The sequence below is a fragment of the Bacillus rossius genome, chromosome 12, assembly GCF_032445375.1.
Source record: "Bacillus rossius redtenbacheri isolate Brsri chromosome 12, Brsri_v3, whole genome shotgun sequence".
In the NCBI taxonomy this organism is placed as follows: Eukaryota; Metazoa; Arthropoda; class Insecta; order Phasmatodea; family Bacillidae; genus Bacillus; species Bacillus rossius.
Genome location: NC_086339.1, coordinates 8,939,802 through 8,958,252, shown reverse-complemented (window position 1 = coordinate 8,958,252; position 18,451 = coordinate 8,939,802). Strand labels below are relative to the sequence as shown.

Genomic DNA, 18,451 nt, shown 5'->3' with positions numbered 1-18,451 from the left:
TGGGTGGCCTGTGATTCGACACTTATATGAGTGAGGGTCTCTAATTGGCCCATCAGTCCTCCAGATTAACAGTGAACCAATGACAGAAGCAGCACTAAGGTATAATTATTGGAATTTTAGCATAACACGAAATGAACCCGCGAATTTTTCAGGTCTCTAGATATTAGACGTGTGTGATGTATATAGTGATGGAAGGGGGTGTACCAGTGCAGCGCCCTGCCGCCCTGCAGGGGAGAGCTGTCCTTGCGACGCCAGGCCAGCCGCGGCGGAGGGAAGCCCTTGGCGAGGCAGCGCAGCCGCACGGAGCCGCCCTCCTCGGCCGCCGCGAAGCGCGTCGACGAGTCCAGGATGAAGGGCGGCACTCGCACCACCAGCTCCGTCTCCGCGGCCAAGGGCGTGGCCGAGTCCAGCAGCACCAGGCACTCGTAGTAGCCCGCGTCCGTCTCCTGCACCTCCTCTATCTGCAACAATGCGACTTCCTCAGAGCCGCGCTCTGGTAGAGCACACCGGCCTCCTCAGAGTCGCGCTCTGGTAGAGCACACCGGCCTCCTCCTCAGAGTCGCGCTCTGGTAGAGCACACCGGCCTCCTCCTCAGAGTCGCGCTCTGGTAGAGCACACCGGCCTCCTCCTCAGAGTCGCGCTCTGGTAGAGCACACCGGCCTCCTCCTCAGAGTCGCGCTCTGGCAGAGCACACCGGCCTCCTCCTCAGAGTCGCGCTCTGGCAGAGCACACCGGCCTCCTCCTCAGAGTCGCGCTCTGGCAGAGCACACCGGCCTCCTCAGAGTCGCGCTCTGGCAGAGCACACCGGCCTCCTCAGAGTCGCGCTCTGGCAGAGCACACCGGCCTCCTCAGAGTCGCGCTCTGGCAGAGCACACCGGCCTCCTCAGAGTCGCGCTCTGGCAGAGCACACCGGCCTCCTCAGAGTCGCGCTCTGGCAGAGCACACCGGCCTCCTCAGAGTCGCGCTCTGGCAGAGCACACCGGCCTCCTCAGAGTCGCGCTCTGGCAGAGCACACCGGCCTCCTCAGAGTCGCGCTCTGGCAGAGCACACCGGCCTCCTCAGAGTCGCGCTCTGGCAGAGCACACCGGCCTCCTCAGAGTCGCGCTCTGGCAGAGCACACCGGCCTCCTCAGAGTCGCGCTCTGGCAGAGCACACCGGCCTCCTCAGAGTCGCGCTCTGGCAGAGCACACCGGCCTCCTCAGAGTCGCGCTCTGGCAGAGCACACCGGCCTCCTCAGAGTCGCGCTCTGGCAGAGCACACCGGCCTCCTCAGAGTCGCGCTCTGGCAGAGCACACCGGCCTCCTCAGAGTCGCGCTCTGGCAGAGCACACCGGCCTCCTCAGAGTCGCGCTCTGGCAGAGCACACCGGCCTCCTCAGAGTCGCGCTCTGGCAGAGCACACCGGCCTCCTCAGAGTCGCGCTCTGGCAGAGCACACCGGCCTCCTCAGAGTCGCGCTCTGGCAGAGCACACCGGCCTCCTCAGAGTCGCGCTCTGGCAGAGCACACCGGCCTCCTCAGAGTCGCGCTCTGGCAGAGCACACCGGCCTCCTCAGAGTCGCGCTCTGGCAGAGCACACCGGCCTCCTCAGAGTCGCGCTCTGGCAGAGCACACCGGCCTCCTCAGAGTCGCGCTCTGGCAGAGCACACCGGCCTCCTCAGAGTCGCGCTCTGGCAGAGCACACCGGCCTCCTCAGAGTCGCGCTCTGGCAGAGCACACCGGCCTCCTCAGAGTCGCGCTCTGGCAGAGCACACCGGCCTCCTCAGAGTCGCGCTCTGGCAGAGCACACCGGCCTCCTCAGAGTCGCGCTCTGGCAGAGCACACCGGCCTCCTCAGAGTCGCGCTCTGGCAGAGCACACCGGCCTCCTCAGAGTCGCGCTCTGGCAGAGCACACCGGCCTCCTCAGAGTCGCGCTCTGGCAGAGCACACCGGCCTCCTCAGAGTCGCGCTCTGGCAGAGCACACCGGCCTCCTCAGAGTCGCGCTCTGGTAGAGGACCCTTACTGCTGCCCCTATACTTCTGCTATCTGCAATAGACGGTCTCGTCAGAGTCGCATAATCAAAATTGACGTGTATCAACATTTATACTACAAACGTAGTTGATTCAATTGTACTATATGTCACATTAAAATTTTTTTTTGTTAATTTTCGAAGGGAGACGAAATGAAACACGTTATTGGGAATAGGTACGTGTCTTTCCTCCCAGTTGCGGGGTTCGCCATTGGTGGTTGAAAGTGGGGATTGAGGGGGGGGGGATACAACCCCCTCACGGCCCCTCAGTTATTGAAAAAAATTGTGATATGTTATTTTTGTTTAATGCATTATGAACTGTCACAAAGGTCGGAATAACAAGCTACACAGGAAGTAACTCCTGTTGAGATTTACAACGTAACATTCCAAAACACTTGTTGTTGACGTTTTTTTTTATAATTTTATATATCTTTATTATATGTATATGCACCTCAGAGGCATAAGACACCATGTGCACGTTTGCGGAAAATGCACCATTAACCATACACAAACTTGACCTTCGTTCAACGTTCTTTCTAGTCGGATGCAACACTATGTTCTACGATAACTAAAAAAAAAATTGTACACATTAGTGAGGCACTCTTTAAAATTCGTCATACAGTTCTCTTTTAAAATATGGTTTTCGTAACGTAGTGTCTTATGCCTCCGAGGTACAGATATTTCATGAAACCCCACTGGATAAGAATGCTTAGCGGCATGCAGATTTCGCTAAACGATTTTGAGAGCAGACGGAAGTTAAAACACTATAAGTCGGGGCAGGCATTTTTGCGAAAAGATCTGAACACTTATTAGACTGCAACAAGGTATACCCGCACCTGTGGTTTCTTCCTTGTGATTGGCGGCCGTCTGGCGAGAGAAGTCGTTGCCTTATTTGACCGAGGCCACTCAGGACCGCGTTTACTTCCGCGATGAGTCACTGTGATTGGTGTCGTAACAAACGACGTGGAACTGAAAGAAACTCACCCAATCACGAAACACATACGGTGCTATAGTGTTTTAACTTTCATCTATTCGCAAAATCTTTTCGCGAAATCTGCATGCCCCTAACTATAAGCATCGTCTGTGTTTTTTTGGATTGGGCGAGTTTCTACCCAGGTGTGTACCGATTGTGACAACCACCAATCACAGTGATTCATCGCGGAAGCAAACGCGGTCCTGAGTGGCCCCGGGTCGAACAAGGCGTCGACTTCTCTCGCCAGACGGACGCCAATCACAAGCGAAGAAACCACAGGTGCGGGTATACCTTGTTGCAATAAGTAGAGACCTGTAAAATTCGCGGATTCATTTCGCGATAGGATAGAGTCGAAATACTTTTGACATTTATTTTGCTTCAGTGATTGGGCCACAGTTTATCTGAAAGACTCTGGGCCAATGAAAAAATCTTTTAACAGAATAATTAGCGAATCACGATCATCCCAGTCAACAGGTGTTACGAGTCGGTAACCAATCAGCAGATGTAATTTGCACGAGTGCATAGAGGATCACGGGGTCTATTCTTTAGGGATTTGTAGAGACCTGCAAAATTCGCGGTTTCGATGGCCTTCGGGATAGACTGCACATACCCCTGTACACTCGGGCAAATAACGTAAGTTCATTGGCTGCCGACTTGTAAGTCGCCTCAGCTGGTTTGTCTGTGATTCTATCCTTCTTTGGTTGAGGGTTTATAACTGGTTGAGATGCGTCCAGATGAACAGTAAGCCAATAGAAAAATTATCTAAGAGGTATATGTGTTTTTAATTATAGCCTATCACAGGATGAATCCGCGAATTTTGCAGGTCTCTAGAGATTCGAAATCGCGAATTGTACAGGTCTCTGCTAATAAGTGATGAGATCTGCCCTGCCCCCAGCTAGGAAGGCCGTGTCCGGGACTCGCCGTGAGCGTGTAGACGTCGCGCGAGCGCCAGCAGGCGACCTTGAAGCGGGTGTCGGGCACGATGCGGCTGCAGCCCGTGGACAGCGGCAGCGCGCCGGCGCGCCGCACCCACAGCACGGGGTAGCCCTGGGAGTGGGGCACGACGCAGCTGAGCTCCGCCGAGCCGCCCAGGTCCGCCACCTGCTGCTGCGTCACGTGCGAGATGACGGGTAGCCGGTCGCCCCCCGCGCCTGGCGGCACACACCACAACACAACCCTCCTTCAGAGACCTGCAAGATTCGCGATTTCAAATCACTAAAGGATACACTCCATGATCCTCTACGCACTCGTGCAAATTACATCGGCTGATTAGTAGAGACCGGAAAAATTCGCGGGTTCAATGACCTCCAGGATGGACTCCAACATCCTCTACACACTCGGGCAAAAGCCAACTGTTCATAGCCTGCTGACTCGTGAGTCGTCTCGACTGGGTGGCCTGTGATTCGACACTTCTATGAGTGAGGGTCCTCTAATTGGCCCTCAGTCCTCCAGATTAACAGTGAACCAATGACAGAAGCAGCACTAGGGTGTATAATTATTTGAATTTTAACATAACACGAAATGAACCCGCGTATTTTTCAGGTCTCTGCTGATTGGTTACCGACTCGTAACACCTGTTGACTGGAATGATCGTGATTCGCTAATTCTTCTGTTAAAGATCTTTCGTTGGCCCAGAGTCCTTCAGATAAACTGTGGCCCAATCACTGAAGCAAAATAATGTCAAAAGTATTTGGACTCTATCCTATCGCGAAATGAATCCGCGAATTTTACAGGTCTCTACCTCCTTCAATAATCTCTCCGGAACCTTTCACAGCTGTGTTCCTATTATTTAATCATTTCCCTTTGCTTTTTTTTTTGACGTGATAACGTCTTATAAATCGATGAACGCCGGAAAGCACGCACGAAAAAGCATGACTCATTGTCACGTTCCGCCTGAGCCGAGCGTGCAAGAACCGGCCAACCGTCCGTGCGAGAAAAATCTTCTATAATATATAAAATAGGTTAAGGGAGGGCTTTTTAAAAGCAGCAATTTAAAAATAAAAATTGATTTATTCGTCCAATTTCGTCATTTCAAACTAACAATTTATTGACAATTGATTTAATTTCAGTTTTATTTCTATAACTAACTGTTCGAGATTATATTTAAACAAATTATTTAAATTAAATTTGCAAAAACTGAAAATAATATTTGATAATTTAAAAAGTATGCAATTTTTCATCAATGTTTTCTTATGACGTTATCACGTAAAATTATCGTCCGTAAACCGAATATACAGAAAACCTTTTTTTTATTCTACGTAGTACCATAATGCCATAATTGTTAGGGACTGGAATAATTCGCGAATTCAATGACCTACAGGATAGACTCCGAGATCCTCTATGCACTTGGACAAATTACTTTTGCTCATTGGCTACTGACTCGTGACAACTATTAACTAGAACGCTTTCGATTCGATATACTTCTTTCGTTGAGGATTATTCATTGGCTCTGATTCCTTCAGACAACCTGTGATGCAAACACTGAAGCAGCAAAAGGTTGTTAAACACATTTGGATTCTAGCCTATCGCGAAATGCAACCGCGAATTTTTCCGGTCTCTAATAATTCGCGGGTGCGCGGGAATAAGGGGATAAGTCAAATATTGGCAAAATAAATTTTATGGTATGAAATAAAGGAGAACAAGCTCTACAAATTGGTCCGAATGGGTTAAGTCTAGCACCCTTGTGTGTTATTCTATGACACTGAACTTTTGGAATGATTAATTACTGATCTTGCATACTTGAAAGAACTTTAAATGTTTAATATCTTAATTTAAGTAATTTTGACATATCCCCTTTTTCCCGCGCACCCGCGATTTATTTTGCCAATATTTGACTTATCCCCTTATTCCCGCGCACCCGCGAATTGCAGTACTAGAAACCAGAGGATACTCGCAGTATTTCCCCCTGGCAGTAGTTTGAAACCCCCGGATAATTGGCAACGCTGCAGCGACGACGCTACTGGGCCGTGACACGCGTGCCCCTCCCACACCTGCGGCAGGGCGCTCCCTCGCCGTGACTCAGCAGCTACGCCCTTCCGCTCATCCGCGGCACCGGCGCGCCGAGGGGGGAAAAGTAGCGCGAACGAAAAAAAAAAAAAAAACAAAACCGTACGAAATAAAACAATTCAAAAAATTGACGGCCAAGGATTATTAGCGTGGCTTCGTGTCTAAATTTTCTGGATTATCACAGGCGAACCTGCATTCAATATTAATCACAAAATATGTTATTTAAAAGCACACTCTATAATTTTTTTATTTGTATATAGCTTCTTTTTCATTCCATTCATAATTTTTGTTGCAAGTTCTGCGCGCATCATAAAATATTTTCTCTCATCCATTTTCAAAACGCGCCTGCAGAAGTAGATACAACCTAACCTCACTTATACAAATAAATTTGAAAAAAAAAAATTATAGACACAATTTCTGTCACTAATATTCACAATAAATAAATGTTTATAATGATATTGTACCAGTATTCATTATCAATCACTAAAGTATAAGATTTAAAAGCATATATATATATATATATATATATATATATATATATATATATATATATCTTATATATAAAATTCTCGTGTCACAGTTTTCGTTGCCATACTCCTCCGAAACGGCTTGACCGATTTTGATGAAATTTTTTGTGCTTATCCGGTATCTATGAGAATCGGCCAACATCTATTTTTCATCCCCCTAAATGTTAGGGGTAGTCCACCCCTAAATTTTTTTTTTATTTCCAGTTTTTGGTAGGAAATCACCATGGCAACGGCTGTTGCTTTGTTGATGCTTCATTCGTCTCTATGGCAACGGCTATTTCATTGTTAGTGCAGTCCTCATCACCGTTGAAATTTTGCAAGTACTTTAAATATCAAAAATTGCCCTTTTTTTTCAAGTATATATATTTTACAGACTTGAAACTTCACAGTAATGTTCCTTATGTTACGCAGGATGACATTTTCCGAAAATTAGATCCCATAGCATAGGTGGTTAAAACCAGGCAACAGTGGGTACTTTGTCTGCATGAGAACAGTATTTTGCATTGTTCATGCCTTCTGCGTCTCCATGGCAACAGGCATCGCGCGGCAGTGGCGTACCTACAAGGAGGGGCATGTATTATGAGCGGCGCAAGAGTGATCTGCCTGTAGACTGCCGTAGCGAAGTACGGGTACATCAGTTTTATGTTGCGTGCACGAGTCGGGAAACCATCGGTACATTATACAGCATTGTAATAAATTTTCACGGAATTTTTTATTATTTACCATTACTGTAAATGGGAGATGTGGCATAATTCTTTTTCCATTAGTATAGCCGTGCGAAGCCGGGTCGGGCAGCTAGTATATATATATATATATATATATATATATATATATATATATATATATATACATATATATATATATGTATATGTATATAATTTTTATTTTTATTTGGGTTTTTTAATCACGTAAAAATTTCGTTTCATGGTGCGCGCGCATCGTAAATATTTTTCGTAAGAAAAATAACTTCAATTTTTTTTTTTTTTCCCGTGAATCTCCTTCCTTCCCTCTGGTTCTTACAAGAAGTATACGTGCATCATGCTCCGGTTGCGTCCTTGACGGCTGGTGAGGCCTCGCGGCGGAGTTGTGATTCACGGGCAGAGTCCCCGCCGGCGAACAGTCAGCGGCGGCGACTCAAGAGGCCGTGAGTCAGCCTTATCAGCCGCGCGGAGGCCCTAACACCGCACATCCTGTCAGAGGCCCCGTCCGCCGTGCGCAGCGGAGTCAGCGCGCCAGTTGCCAATCGGGGACGCACCACAACGCCGAAATGCCAAATTGACCACAACGCCGACAGCTTGAAAACTGCTGTGCACCACAACGCCGAAATACACTAACGCCGAAAAATGTCATTGCAAGACTGCCACAAAGGTTAGGCTAGGTTAGACTAGGTTAGGTTAGACTAGGTTAGGCTAGGTTAGGTTAGGCTACGATAGGTTAGGTTAAGTTAGGTTAGGTTAGGTTAGGTTAGGTTAGGTTAGGTTTGATTGTGGTATCTCGGCGTTAAGGTACATTTAAGAAACACACACAAATTCATTCAGTTGTCATTTCGGCGTTGTGGTACACAGCAGATTTCTAGCTGTCGGCGTTGTGGTCAATTTTGACATTCGGCGTTATGGTATTTCGGCGTTGTGGTAACGACCTGATACAAACCACTCAAGATGGACACTACCTGGGCACACGCATCGTGTGCTGAGCTTAGGGGGGAAAAAATAGCCACTCATGGGGACTGTCAACAGAAGTGAAAACTTAAAACTTTGTTTTTAAATGTGTAATATGACATCATTTCTACGTCAAATGTACGTAAGAAAATGATTTTGGTATTATATCAGTATACGGTGTCAGCATGATATAATTTATCCGTACATAATTTTTTTAGTCGCAACAGATGTCAGTGGTATGTCAAAATTACGTAAAAATTCATTACCCAGCTATGACTTACCCCAGTGATGTCAGATCTAGGTCATGTATTCACGTGGTCAAATTAACTCCACTTACTGCTACTACAGCAGGTCGGTGATGAGAACTCACAAGATTTTACCCATCCAAAAAAGAGTCCAACATGCACATGATACAGTCGAGTATATACAATGTATTAGTGTATATATGCGTATACATGTACACAGGCCACAGCGCGTCGCCAGTCTGGCGAATCACGTCACTAGCATGTCGGTGACGCGAACCCATAAGTTTTGCCCCTACCAAAACTAGCCCAACGCGGCTAAAGACGTTTTCACTTCAAAAACCCCGCGATTTGATAACTGATCAAGATATCAGATTGTTGTCTGTTTACGGATAAGGATAATATTAAATAGTACTCAAGAAGTGCATGTGAAGTTATGTTCCCGAATTTTTTTTTTTAATGGTTAAAACGAGTGTTTTCAGTATAATATTTAGGCACGAAACTTGAAAGCTTTCAAGAGACTCGCATTATATTATCTTGATTTCTCCGCCATATAATGCTATGGTTACTACTCACCTCTCATGGTTGCCCAACGTTGTAGTCATTCCCAAAATTAATTCAGTAGTAGCAGTAGCCAGACACTATTAACCTCAGGCACTCCATTAAGTTATGTACCATGCTTTAACAATGCAAAAAAAAAAAGAGGCCAAAACCAAGAATGCGTCTTTCGGTTACTATCTCTCCCCGTTAATGATAAATTTCCCACACAACACAACTGCATAGGTCAATAACGTCCATTAAATTAAAACAATTTCATGGACATATGACATTGCCGGTTTAACTGCATGTCATAGAAAAAACCTCAAGAATTGATAAGAAAGAGAAATACTTAAATACATATACAACACGGAAATTTCTTTGACAACCAGTGTAAACCATCAGCAATGGCGTTTGTCCGAAGGAAAAAAAAAGTTGTTTTATATCAATCATCCCCCAATTGAAAGGATCATTCAGAGAATTTCCATTAAATGTTAAGGGAGACGTATTTTTCGCGAAAAATTCTGATCGCTCATTGGACTGCAAAAAAAAAAAAGTATGCCTGCATTATCGATTGTTTCCTTAGGGAACCACACATAACTTAGAAACACACAACTTAGAACAGTCATAACTTAGAAACCTCGAAAAAATCCACGTAACTAAGAACTGTCATAAGTTAGAACGATCATAACTTAGAAACACATAACTTAGAAACACACAACGTAGAAACACACAACTTATAAACGTCATAACTTAGAAACACACAACTTAGAACAGGCATAACTTAGAAGATTCTATCCTGTGTGTTTCTAAGTTATGTGTTTCTAAGTTGTGTGTTTCTAAGTTGTGACAGCACCCCGTTTCCTTATATACGGCTGCCGTCTGCAAGAGAAGACATTCAGGACGCGTTTTGCTTCCGCACTGGATGGCTGTGATAGGTGCGCTGACGGTATAAATGCACCGTACACGGCCCTGCCAACTGCCAACACGTCTTGTCGGAGTGGTGTTCCCCTACAGGCCCTCGCCGGGCTGCTGCAGCCAATCAAGTGCCCGTCTGGAGGACGAATTCCTCCGTCCGTGACGTCACGCGGCGCGAACCGTTGGCGACCACGTGCCGATGTTCAACTGGCGCTGCGGCGGGGTTCCAAGGTCGGGATAGGTGCATGTGTGGCTTGGTGCGTACGTTCAGCAGTTCAGTCATTAATGCATGTGTGGGCTGGGAGAATTACAGTCTCGTGCACAGCATTGTCTGACTTGAAGTCATTTCTAAAGACCGGAAAAATTCGCGGATTCTATTTCGCGACACGCTAGAATCCAAATACATATACCTTTAAGGTGCTTTTGTTATTGGTTCACTGTTCATGTGGACGACTCTGGGCCGATGGGAGATACTCAACCAAAGAAGTAATCGTATCACAAGCAAACTAGTTGAGACGATTCACAAGTCAGCAGCCAATGAAAAGGCGTTATTTTCCCGAGTATACTGATGACTATGTAGTATATCCTGCAGGTAATCGAAAACGCGAATTTTTCCAGTCCCTAGTCATTTCATCCCAAAATACCTATTATCAGAGACCAGAGAAATTCGCTTTTTCAATTACATACAGGATAGAATCCATGTTCCTCTATGCACTCGGGCAAATTACACCTACTCGTTGGTTATTGATAGGGACACCTGTATTTCGCGAATACATTTCGTGTCTAGGTAGCCTACATCGCAAAACACCGTAGTTTTTTCCTTGTAGTTATTGGCTGTGGTCGGCGAGAGGTGTTTTCCCGCACTTGACGGGGCCAATGGGAATGTGGATACCGTACTGCTGCACGCACACGAGTCGCCATTACTCTAAGAAAAAGCTACAGTGTTTTGTGACATACCTTGACACGAAATGTATTCGCGAAATACAGATGTCCCTAGTTATTGACTCGTGAAACCTGTTAACTGGAATGCTTGTGATTCGATAATTATTTTTTTGGGAGGTTTCTCATTTGCCCCAGAGTCCTTAAGATAAACTATGGGCCAATCATTGAAGCAGCAGAAAAAGGAAACTATTTTGGATTCTAGCCTATCGCGAAATGAATCTGCGAATTTTTCAGGTACCTACTTATTATGTGTACAGACCGAAAAAAAAAGAAAAATCGTGAATTAATTTTGTGATGGTCTAAAATCCAAATAGTTATATTTTTAAGTGCTGCTATTGGCTCACAGCTCAACTGGAGGACTCTGGGCCAATGAGAAACCCTCGACCAAAGCTGTATCGTTGGGACGTCCTACAAGACAGCAGCCAACGAGTGGGTGACATAGATAGAACTGTGAAGTCCATCCTTGTGGTCATTGAACCCGCGAATTTTTCCTGTTCCTGATTATGGGTTGTATCTTGATAGGCAGGGACTGGGAGAATTTCCCTGGTTCATTACTATAGACTTGCGCCCCTGTAACTTCCCGTGTGCCCGATGGGAAAGTATTTGATCCTCATTTTTAATGAATTACCAAAAAAAACGCTGATACAACTGACTTTTATCTACAAACACGAGCCTAAAAACCAATTTCCATATTTCTAACTTCATAAATGACAAACTTTCATCGCCTATTTAACCCCCTTAGAGGATGAATTTTCAAAAATCCCGTCTTAATGCTTACCTACGTTATATAAGGAACTCATATGCAAAATTTCATGCTTCTAGAACCATCGGTTTAAATTGTGTTTGGTCAGTCAGTCAGTGGTAGTTGTATCATTAGGGACCGGAAAAATTCGCGGGTTCAATGACCTGCAGGATGAACTCCATAGTTCTACGTACACTCGGTCAAATGTCACACACTCATTGGCTGCTGTCGTGTGAGACGTCCCAGCGTAGCAGCCTGTGATTCGATAAAGCTTTGGTTGGGTGTTTCTCATTGGCCCAGCGTCATCCAGGTGAGTTGTGAGCCAATAGTAGAGGCAGCACTGAGGTATAACTATTTGTATTTTAGCCTATCGCAAAATGAATTCGCGAATTTTTCTGGTCTCTATGTATCATCAATAACATATACATTTTCCCGGAGGTGGTTATTTACGAATCATTGTATTTCAGAATGCACAACTGTAATCTAATGTTTAGCTTCGACCTATTTTCTGTGGATTTTGTATACCTATAGTATGTATTAAGTTGATATTATAAACTGGTATTTTGTTTTGACGTGTGCAATAATCACTAGAGGCCGGAAAAATTCGCGGATTCAGTTCACGATATGATAGAATCCAAACAACTGTACCATTATATTGCTTCTCTGATTGGTTCACAGTTTATATGAAGGACTTTCAGCCAACGAAAAACCTTCAACCAAAAAAGCATCGAATCGCAAGCGTCCCAGTTGACAGGTATCACGAGTCAGTAGCCAATGAGCAGGTGGCATTTGACCGAGTATGTAGGGGATTATGGAGTCTATCCTAGAGGTCATCCAAAGCGCGAATTTTTCCAGTCTCTAATAATCACTTATTTTGTTTCGTCATGCGACGGCGGTATTCTGAGTTACCCGCGATGGTGTCTAGGAACTCCCGAACCAGGTTTTTCCCGGTCGTACGGTGCTGTGTGCGCCGTGAAAGCGCGCGGGCGTGCGGGCTGCCCGCTAGACCGAGATACAGTCTGTCCCGCATAACTTGGTCTCGAAGTTGACACTTCTCAACAGAAATACCGGTGGTAGCCCATTTCCCAACTGCCACTTGCAGAGTACCGCATGTTTATTTCCAACAAAAAAGGTGGAAGGATACTTAGACCATTTGGTAGCTACTACTTTTGAGAACTGTAAAATTCGAGAGAAGTTACGTGTGACAGGCTATACCTCCGCCTCCCTCAAAGGGCCAAGAGTACCATCCGAGTAATATAGAAATGGAGCACTGGCGCCGGGCTTCAACAGGATGAGCCGGAGGTGCCTACCGCCATCTTGTATTGTGACGTCACGGCCGCCACCTTGGATTACCTTGACATTTGACTTTTAACCTTCAACAATTTTCCAAACATTTGCCAAAATTGATCTAAAATTCGTCAAAACGACCCAAAGTTACCTGTTGAAAAAAAAGGGAAATTTTCTCTCAAAGAGAAAATTTTCTAATCTTTAGAAATTTTTGAGATGTTTTGGTGGAATTTATTGTTTAAAAAAAAAAAAAAAAAAAAACTAGGAATTTTGAAAGCACGACCTCACTCTTCCGGCTCTGGAAGCCGACTGACAAGTCACAACAAGTTGAAACTTGACACTGACTATCTCAACGGATCAGACCATTGGGCTTATTACCTCAAACAGATGTAGCGTCAGCATTTTCTGCTATAAAAATGCATTCACCACATTTTTTTTATTACACCTCGTACTCCACAGTCCTCTAAGTACTCTGTACGTACTTGTGCATTGTGGGTGTCCACTTGAGAGATGTCTTAATTGGGTTTCCTGTTGTCCGATTATCAATTTTGTCGAGGGTTTCTCGTTGGTTGAGAGTCCTCAACATGGTCTGTTTGTTGCTCAATCGCAGAAGCAGAACAGAAGTTAAAAATTGTTTGATTACGTGCTTGTCGCGAAATGAAAACCGCGAAATTATTCCGTTCTCTATGCATTTAGGGATACACATCGAAATCGGGAGACATTAGTTATAGTGAGTGGCGATGAGTTGAGAACAACACAGTGACGTATGTAAAGCACGGGCGAGAGGCAAAAAAAATCCTGGTAAGACAAGTCAAAGAAAGTGAAGAAATGCAATGGCCCAGCGGATCAACTATTGCGATCTTGCCCACGCATCTTCACCCGCCCTGCTTCTTTCTTCTTCTTTTCCCATCTCCGAGATCAAAAATTTAATCTAAAATAATGAAAGCCGCGCCGGCAGTCGTGCGATGGGCCGGAGAATGCAAATGGCGAGCGCCAAATGAAACACGGGCGTTGCAAACAAATCGTCGGCGAGACGTACACCCGCTACAACAAGTGCACAGTCCGCGCGTACACCGCCCTGTGGGTAGAGCCACGATTATTGCACGGATTTATTTCGCTCCAGCCTGCTCTTGCTTGCCTATGTATAATCAAGAGTTTTTTTTTTTTTTTTTAGAACGCTCATTATTAGAGGCCGGAAAAAATTCTCAGGTTCATTTCGCGACACCAAAATTCAAATTCGAATACATTTTAGCTTTTTTCTATAGGCTCACTGTTAATCTTAACGACTCTAGGCCAATGAGAAACCTTCAACAAAATAAACATTTAATCACAGACAAACCAGTTGCTACGACTCACAAGTCAGCAGCCTATTGAACTTGCGTTATTTGCCCGAGTATACAGAGGACAGTCCTGCTTATTGGTCGATAGCAAAGGTCACATTTATTGACATTTATTCTTGGAGACTGGAACAAATTAGCTGATTCATCTCGCGATAGGTTAGAACACAAATACTTAGACGTTTGTGCTGCTTCTGACATTGAAAAGAAAAAAAACTCGACCAAAGAAGAAGCGAATCACGGTAAAACCAGTTGAGACTCCTCACAAGTCAGCTGCCGATGAACAGGTCGCATTTCGTAAGACTGTGTGGTCTAACCTGGAGGCCACTTAACCAGCGAATTTTTTCAGTTACTATTTATTATCCTCGTTTATAACTAGCGCTGACGGGTCGATAAAGGCGTGTAAAGAGCTTTATAGTATGGAGCATGCATGGAGGTATATCCATGGGGGCCCGGGCCCCTGCAATCAAAAAGCCCCTATCTGAGGGGGCCCGCTTGCACCTGAGAAATCGTAACTGTGAAATGTGAACGCTAAACGTTATTCCGCGGGCTGGATCCCCTGGAAACCCTACAGATTTTCGCCCATGGGGAAACGAATTTTTTCGCGAAAAACTCTAAAGAAATAAACCAACTGTTTCTTCCTTGTAATTTGTGGCCGTCCGCAAGAGAAGTCGCTGATGCCTTATTCTGCCGGGCCATTAAGTACGAAATTTACTTCCGCTTTGGATGGTTGTGATTCGTGTGTCATCAGTAGACACGTACCCTGGAAGAAACTTAAGCAATCGCAAAACAGAATGACGCCAATGTTTCAACTCCCAGCTGGTCTCGAAATCTTTTTTGCGATAAATACGGCCGCCAATTATACAAGAGCATAGGCCTACCTTATTTCAGTTTTATGGGTTTCCTTACATGCTCCTTGGTGTCTAACCGCAGCTGGCAACTTGCCGAGATGAACTCGCCACAAAAATGCGGCGTGGAGTCCGAAAACACGCTATCTGACGGCGGGAGGTGTCTGGTGGAAAAATGTCCGAGACCACGGAGGTATTCGATCATGGAGTGGGTGTCTGTTCCAAAGCTGAAGACACTCTGGTTAGCATTCGTTCAGCGAAGCAAACAATAGGTCTATAAAGGTCTATGTTAGAAGTTTATTTGGTACCTCTAAGAAGAATGGTCAAAGTCATCATAAAACACATCGGCGAGGAATTGCATTTAAACTACATTGTCACAAAAAAAAATTGTTTGTCTGTAAAGTCGGTTTACGGACGATAGTTTAACGTGACAAAGTGATAACAAAACATTGATGAAATTAGTGCATACTTTATGAATAAAATTGAATCATTTTTATTTTAATAATAAAAGAATAAATACTTGAAATTATACTAGTAATAAGATTTTTAAAATGCAAGAATAATTAACCTTTATTGCCGAAATTGTTGTCGTAATAAGCAATGAAAACCACATTAACTTTAAACTTCACTTTATAAACAGTCGAATGGAAGAGAGATAGATGCGGCGCAAGCGTACAATGAGCGTAACGGGACACAGCTTAACGGAATAATGAGCGTAACGGAACAATGTGCGTAACGGGACACTTTTTCTGTGCGTGCAGCCGGCGTTCATCGATTTATTAGACGTTGTCACGTCAAAAAAAATATATTTTCCTAGCCAGATGGGAAATGGGAGGTTTGGGTGGTTCACATTTCGACTTCAACGTCCACGACTGGCTCGCGAGTGAACCTGGGATGTGTTTCCTTGATGTTCCCTCCAACCTTCCGAGGAACCAACCCGCGCCATTGTCCGCTCTGGAGGCGGGAGAGGCAGAAGAAAAGGTCGGCGGGCTAGGCCCCTAAGGGAATGCGCCCCTCATTGTGTCTATACCTGGGCTTCCAGTAACTTTCTGAACGTAGCTGGTAGAGTACAGGCAACAATAAAAACATTTCTGAGCGAACTTTCAAGTTTTTTCCTGGTAATGTTTTCTACGAGCAAGCGCGGCGTTAGGCGCACTAGACACCAGAGAGGTAGGCCTACATGTTCATCATTGGCTAGAGTCCTTATAGGGCATGTTATAGTAAGACCTTTCAATAACACCTGAAGACGAAACATAGAGTTGTTTGAAAAGCAGCCTGATGCTAATAATATACACTGCAATAATATATACCCTCCCTTCTAGAGCCCCATTTTTAAATTTTTCATGTTGGGGCTATATTAATGTTTCCTTTCATACAAACTTACTAAATTGAACCAAAAAAAAAATAGAAGTAGATCATTAAAAGTCCTGCTCCCACCGGGAGTAGAAATATACAGGATGAAAATGAGAAAACTTAAAAAATATAAAAATTGTAACTACATTCTTATTCGTACAATAGACCCCCGAAAAGATTTTTTTGAAGTATAAGAGCCAGACGAATTTTAATCGCTTTCAAAGGCCTTGAAAGTCTGGTTTCCAGAAAGCTCACTTGTTACGACATCGTCGAGAGGCAAAAAAAAATTTAAGGCAAAGATTGGATTTCACGCCAGCGTCTCACAGCCAGTAGGTTTTTTTTTATCACAAAACTATCGTTTCCCCTTGCCAAAGTATTCGTTGTGCTCCATGGAACCGTTTTACCCATCGTACGACTCTATTTACCTGTATGACGAGACGACAAAACAAAATTCGTTAATTAAAACGAGCCGAATCGTTGAACGTGTACTGAATATAACGTAGACAACATTATGGTTTTTAATTTCATCTACATATTGATAAGAGTTCTTATGTACAGGAGCGAAAATCTGTAGAATTCTTCGCAGAGGAGGGGGTGGGGAAGTGCGGGAATAAATTTATCATTCCCGTTTCACAGTTACGATTTTGTAAGTGCAATTGAGTTCTCTCGGAGAGGGGCATGCACGTGCTGGAAAGTTATTAACAGCGTTGTCAAAACAAGATGATATAAGTGGTGTTGCATAAAAACCAGTTACTCTCACATTCATACACATATTGTATCAGTAGGTAAGTTATCCAAAGTAGGTGTTCCAAAGATTTTTTTTTCAGCCTGTGTTTGAAACTATCTAGGTTATTAGATAGCCTTGCCGCCTGGTGTAGTTTATGTAAACAATAGCGTCAGGGCGGGATTGTAAACAACCACCTCCATTGTTGCACGGGTTGCTCACTTTTACGTCAACTGAATTGTCTCAGAATAAGTTCATTTTTGGAAGGTAACAATGACGTCATTTTCATGTAATCTCCACTGAGGAAGAATACTGGATGTAGGAATCAGATTTTGGTACCAACATCCTGCCGACTGTTAACATAGGGACAAATATCAGGATCGTTGGTAGCTACTATTTGAAAGTTTTTAAATGACTAGCTGAGAGTTACTGTAGCAGAGTCTGTGTTTCGTGATTAGTTGAGTTCCTTTCTGGTACACGAAACTCAGCCATTTAGTGTAGAAGCAAATGCGTCCTGAATGGCCAGATAAAATAAGGCAATGGCTTCCCTGCAGGCATACCTTATTCCAGTTTGATGAGCGTTCAAAATTTTATTATTTATTTTCGCGAAAAAATACTTGTACTTTACTAGAGTCCCAACTTCCGCAGTGTATTCGCTCGCCAGGTTAGACTCTATTGTCCTACTCTTATTGGAGCGATGGTAAGTCGTTCATTGGCTGCCGTTAGTGCTGGCTGCGATCTTCCTCTTTGAATCGAGCCACACAGGCCTCACACACCAGAGAGATACACGTTCACCATTGACTAGAGTTCTTATAGGGAGTGTCAGAGTAACAATCGTTCAATTCACCTGAAGACATAACATTTAGTTGTTTGAAGGGCAGCCTGATGCTAATAGCATGCACCGCAAAATGATCTCAAAGCAAGCCGCAACTAGAGCACTGGGACGCGCGAATGCGGTTCGTTTGTAACTGACCTGGGCCAGCGACCAACAGCGGCACGAGCAGACGAAGCAGCAGTCTCTCCATGTACGTGACTACGATGAGCGTGTGTGTGCTGTCTCCCCTTCTACCTACCCCCCCTCCCCCCCCCCCCCCCCCGCTCTCACGCAAAGGCGTGACACCCCACCTGCCGCCGCGCCAGCGCTCCTAGCGGCGGGTCGCGCCACCTCCTGCCGGCAGCACGCGCGCGGTGGCGCTGCTAGCGGCCACGCAGCGAACTAGCTACGCGGTGCTGTTCTTGCAGGATGCCGGACTCACGACAGCGCGATGCGAAGTTGGGCGTTGCGACAGCAAAATATCGCGTTATTGTGAACATACTTGTTTTTACCTGCGTGAAAACAAAACAAAAAAAAA

The 18,451-nt window shown here is 44.9% G+C and overlaps 1 protein-coding gene across 1 annotated transcript in view; it reads right to left on the bottom strand.

Moving 5' to 3' along the window:
• LOC134537480 (lachesin-like) overlaps positions 1-18,148 on the bottom strand; it is a 32,016-nt gene extending 13,868 nt beyond the window's left edge. The window contains exons 1-3 of the mRNA XM_063377955.1: positions 18,073-18,148; positions 3,900-4,129; positions 205-461 (exon numbers count right to left, since the gene is read on the bottom strand). Coding sequence (XP_063234025.1) covers positions 205-461; positions 3,900-4,129; positions 18,073-18,124 — 539 coding nt within the window. The 5' untranslated portion in view covers positions 18,125-18,148. The remainder of the gene's footprint in view (positions 1-204; positions 462-3,899; positions 4,130-18,072) is intronic.
• Between the last annotated feature and the right edge of the window lie 303 nt (positions 18,149-18,451).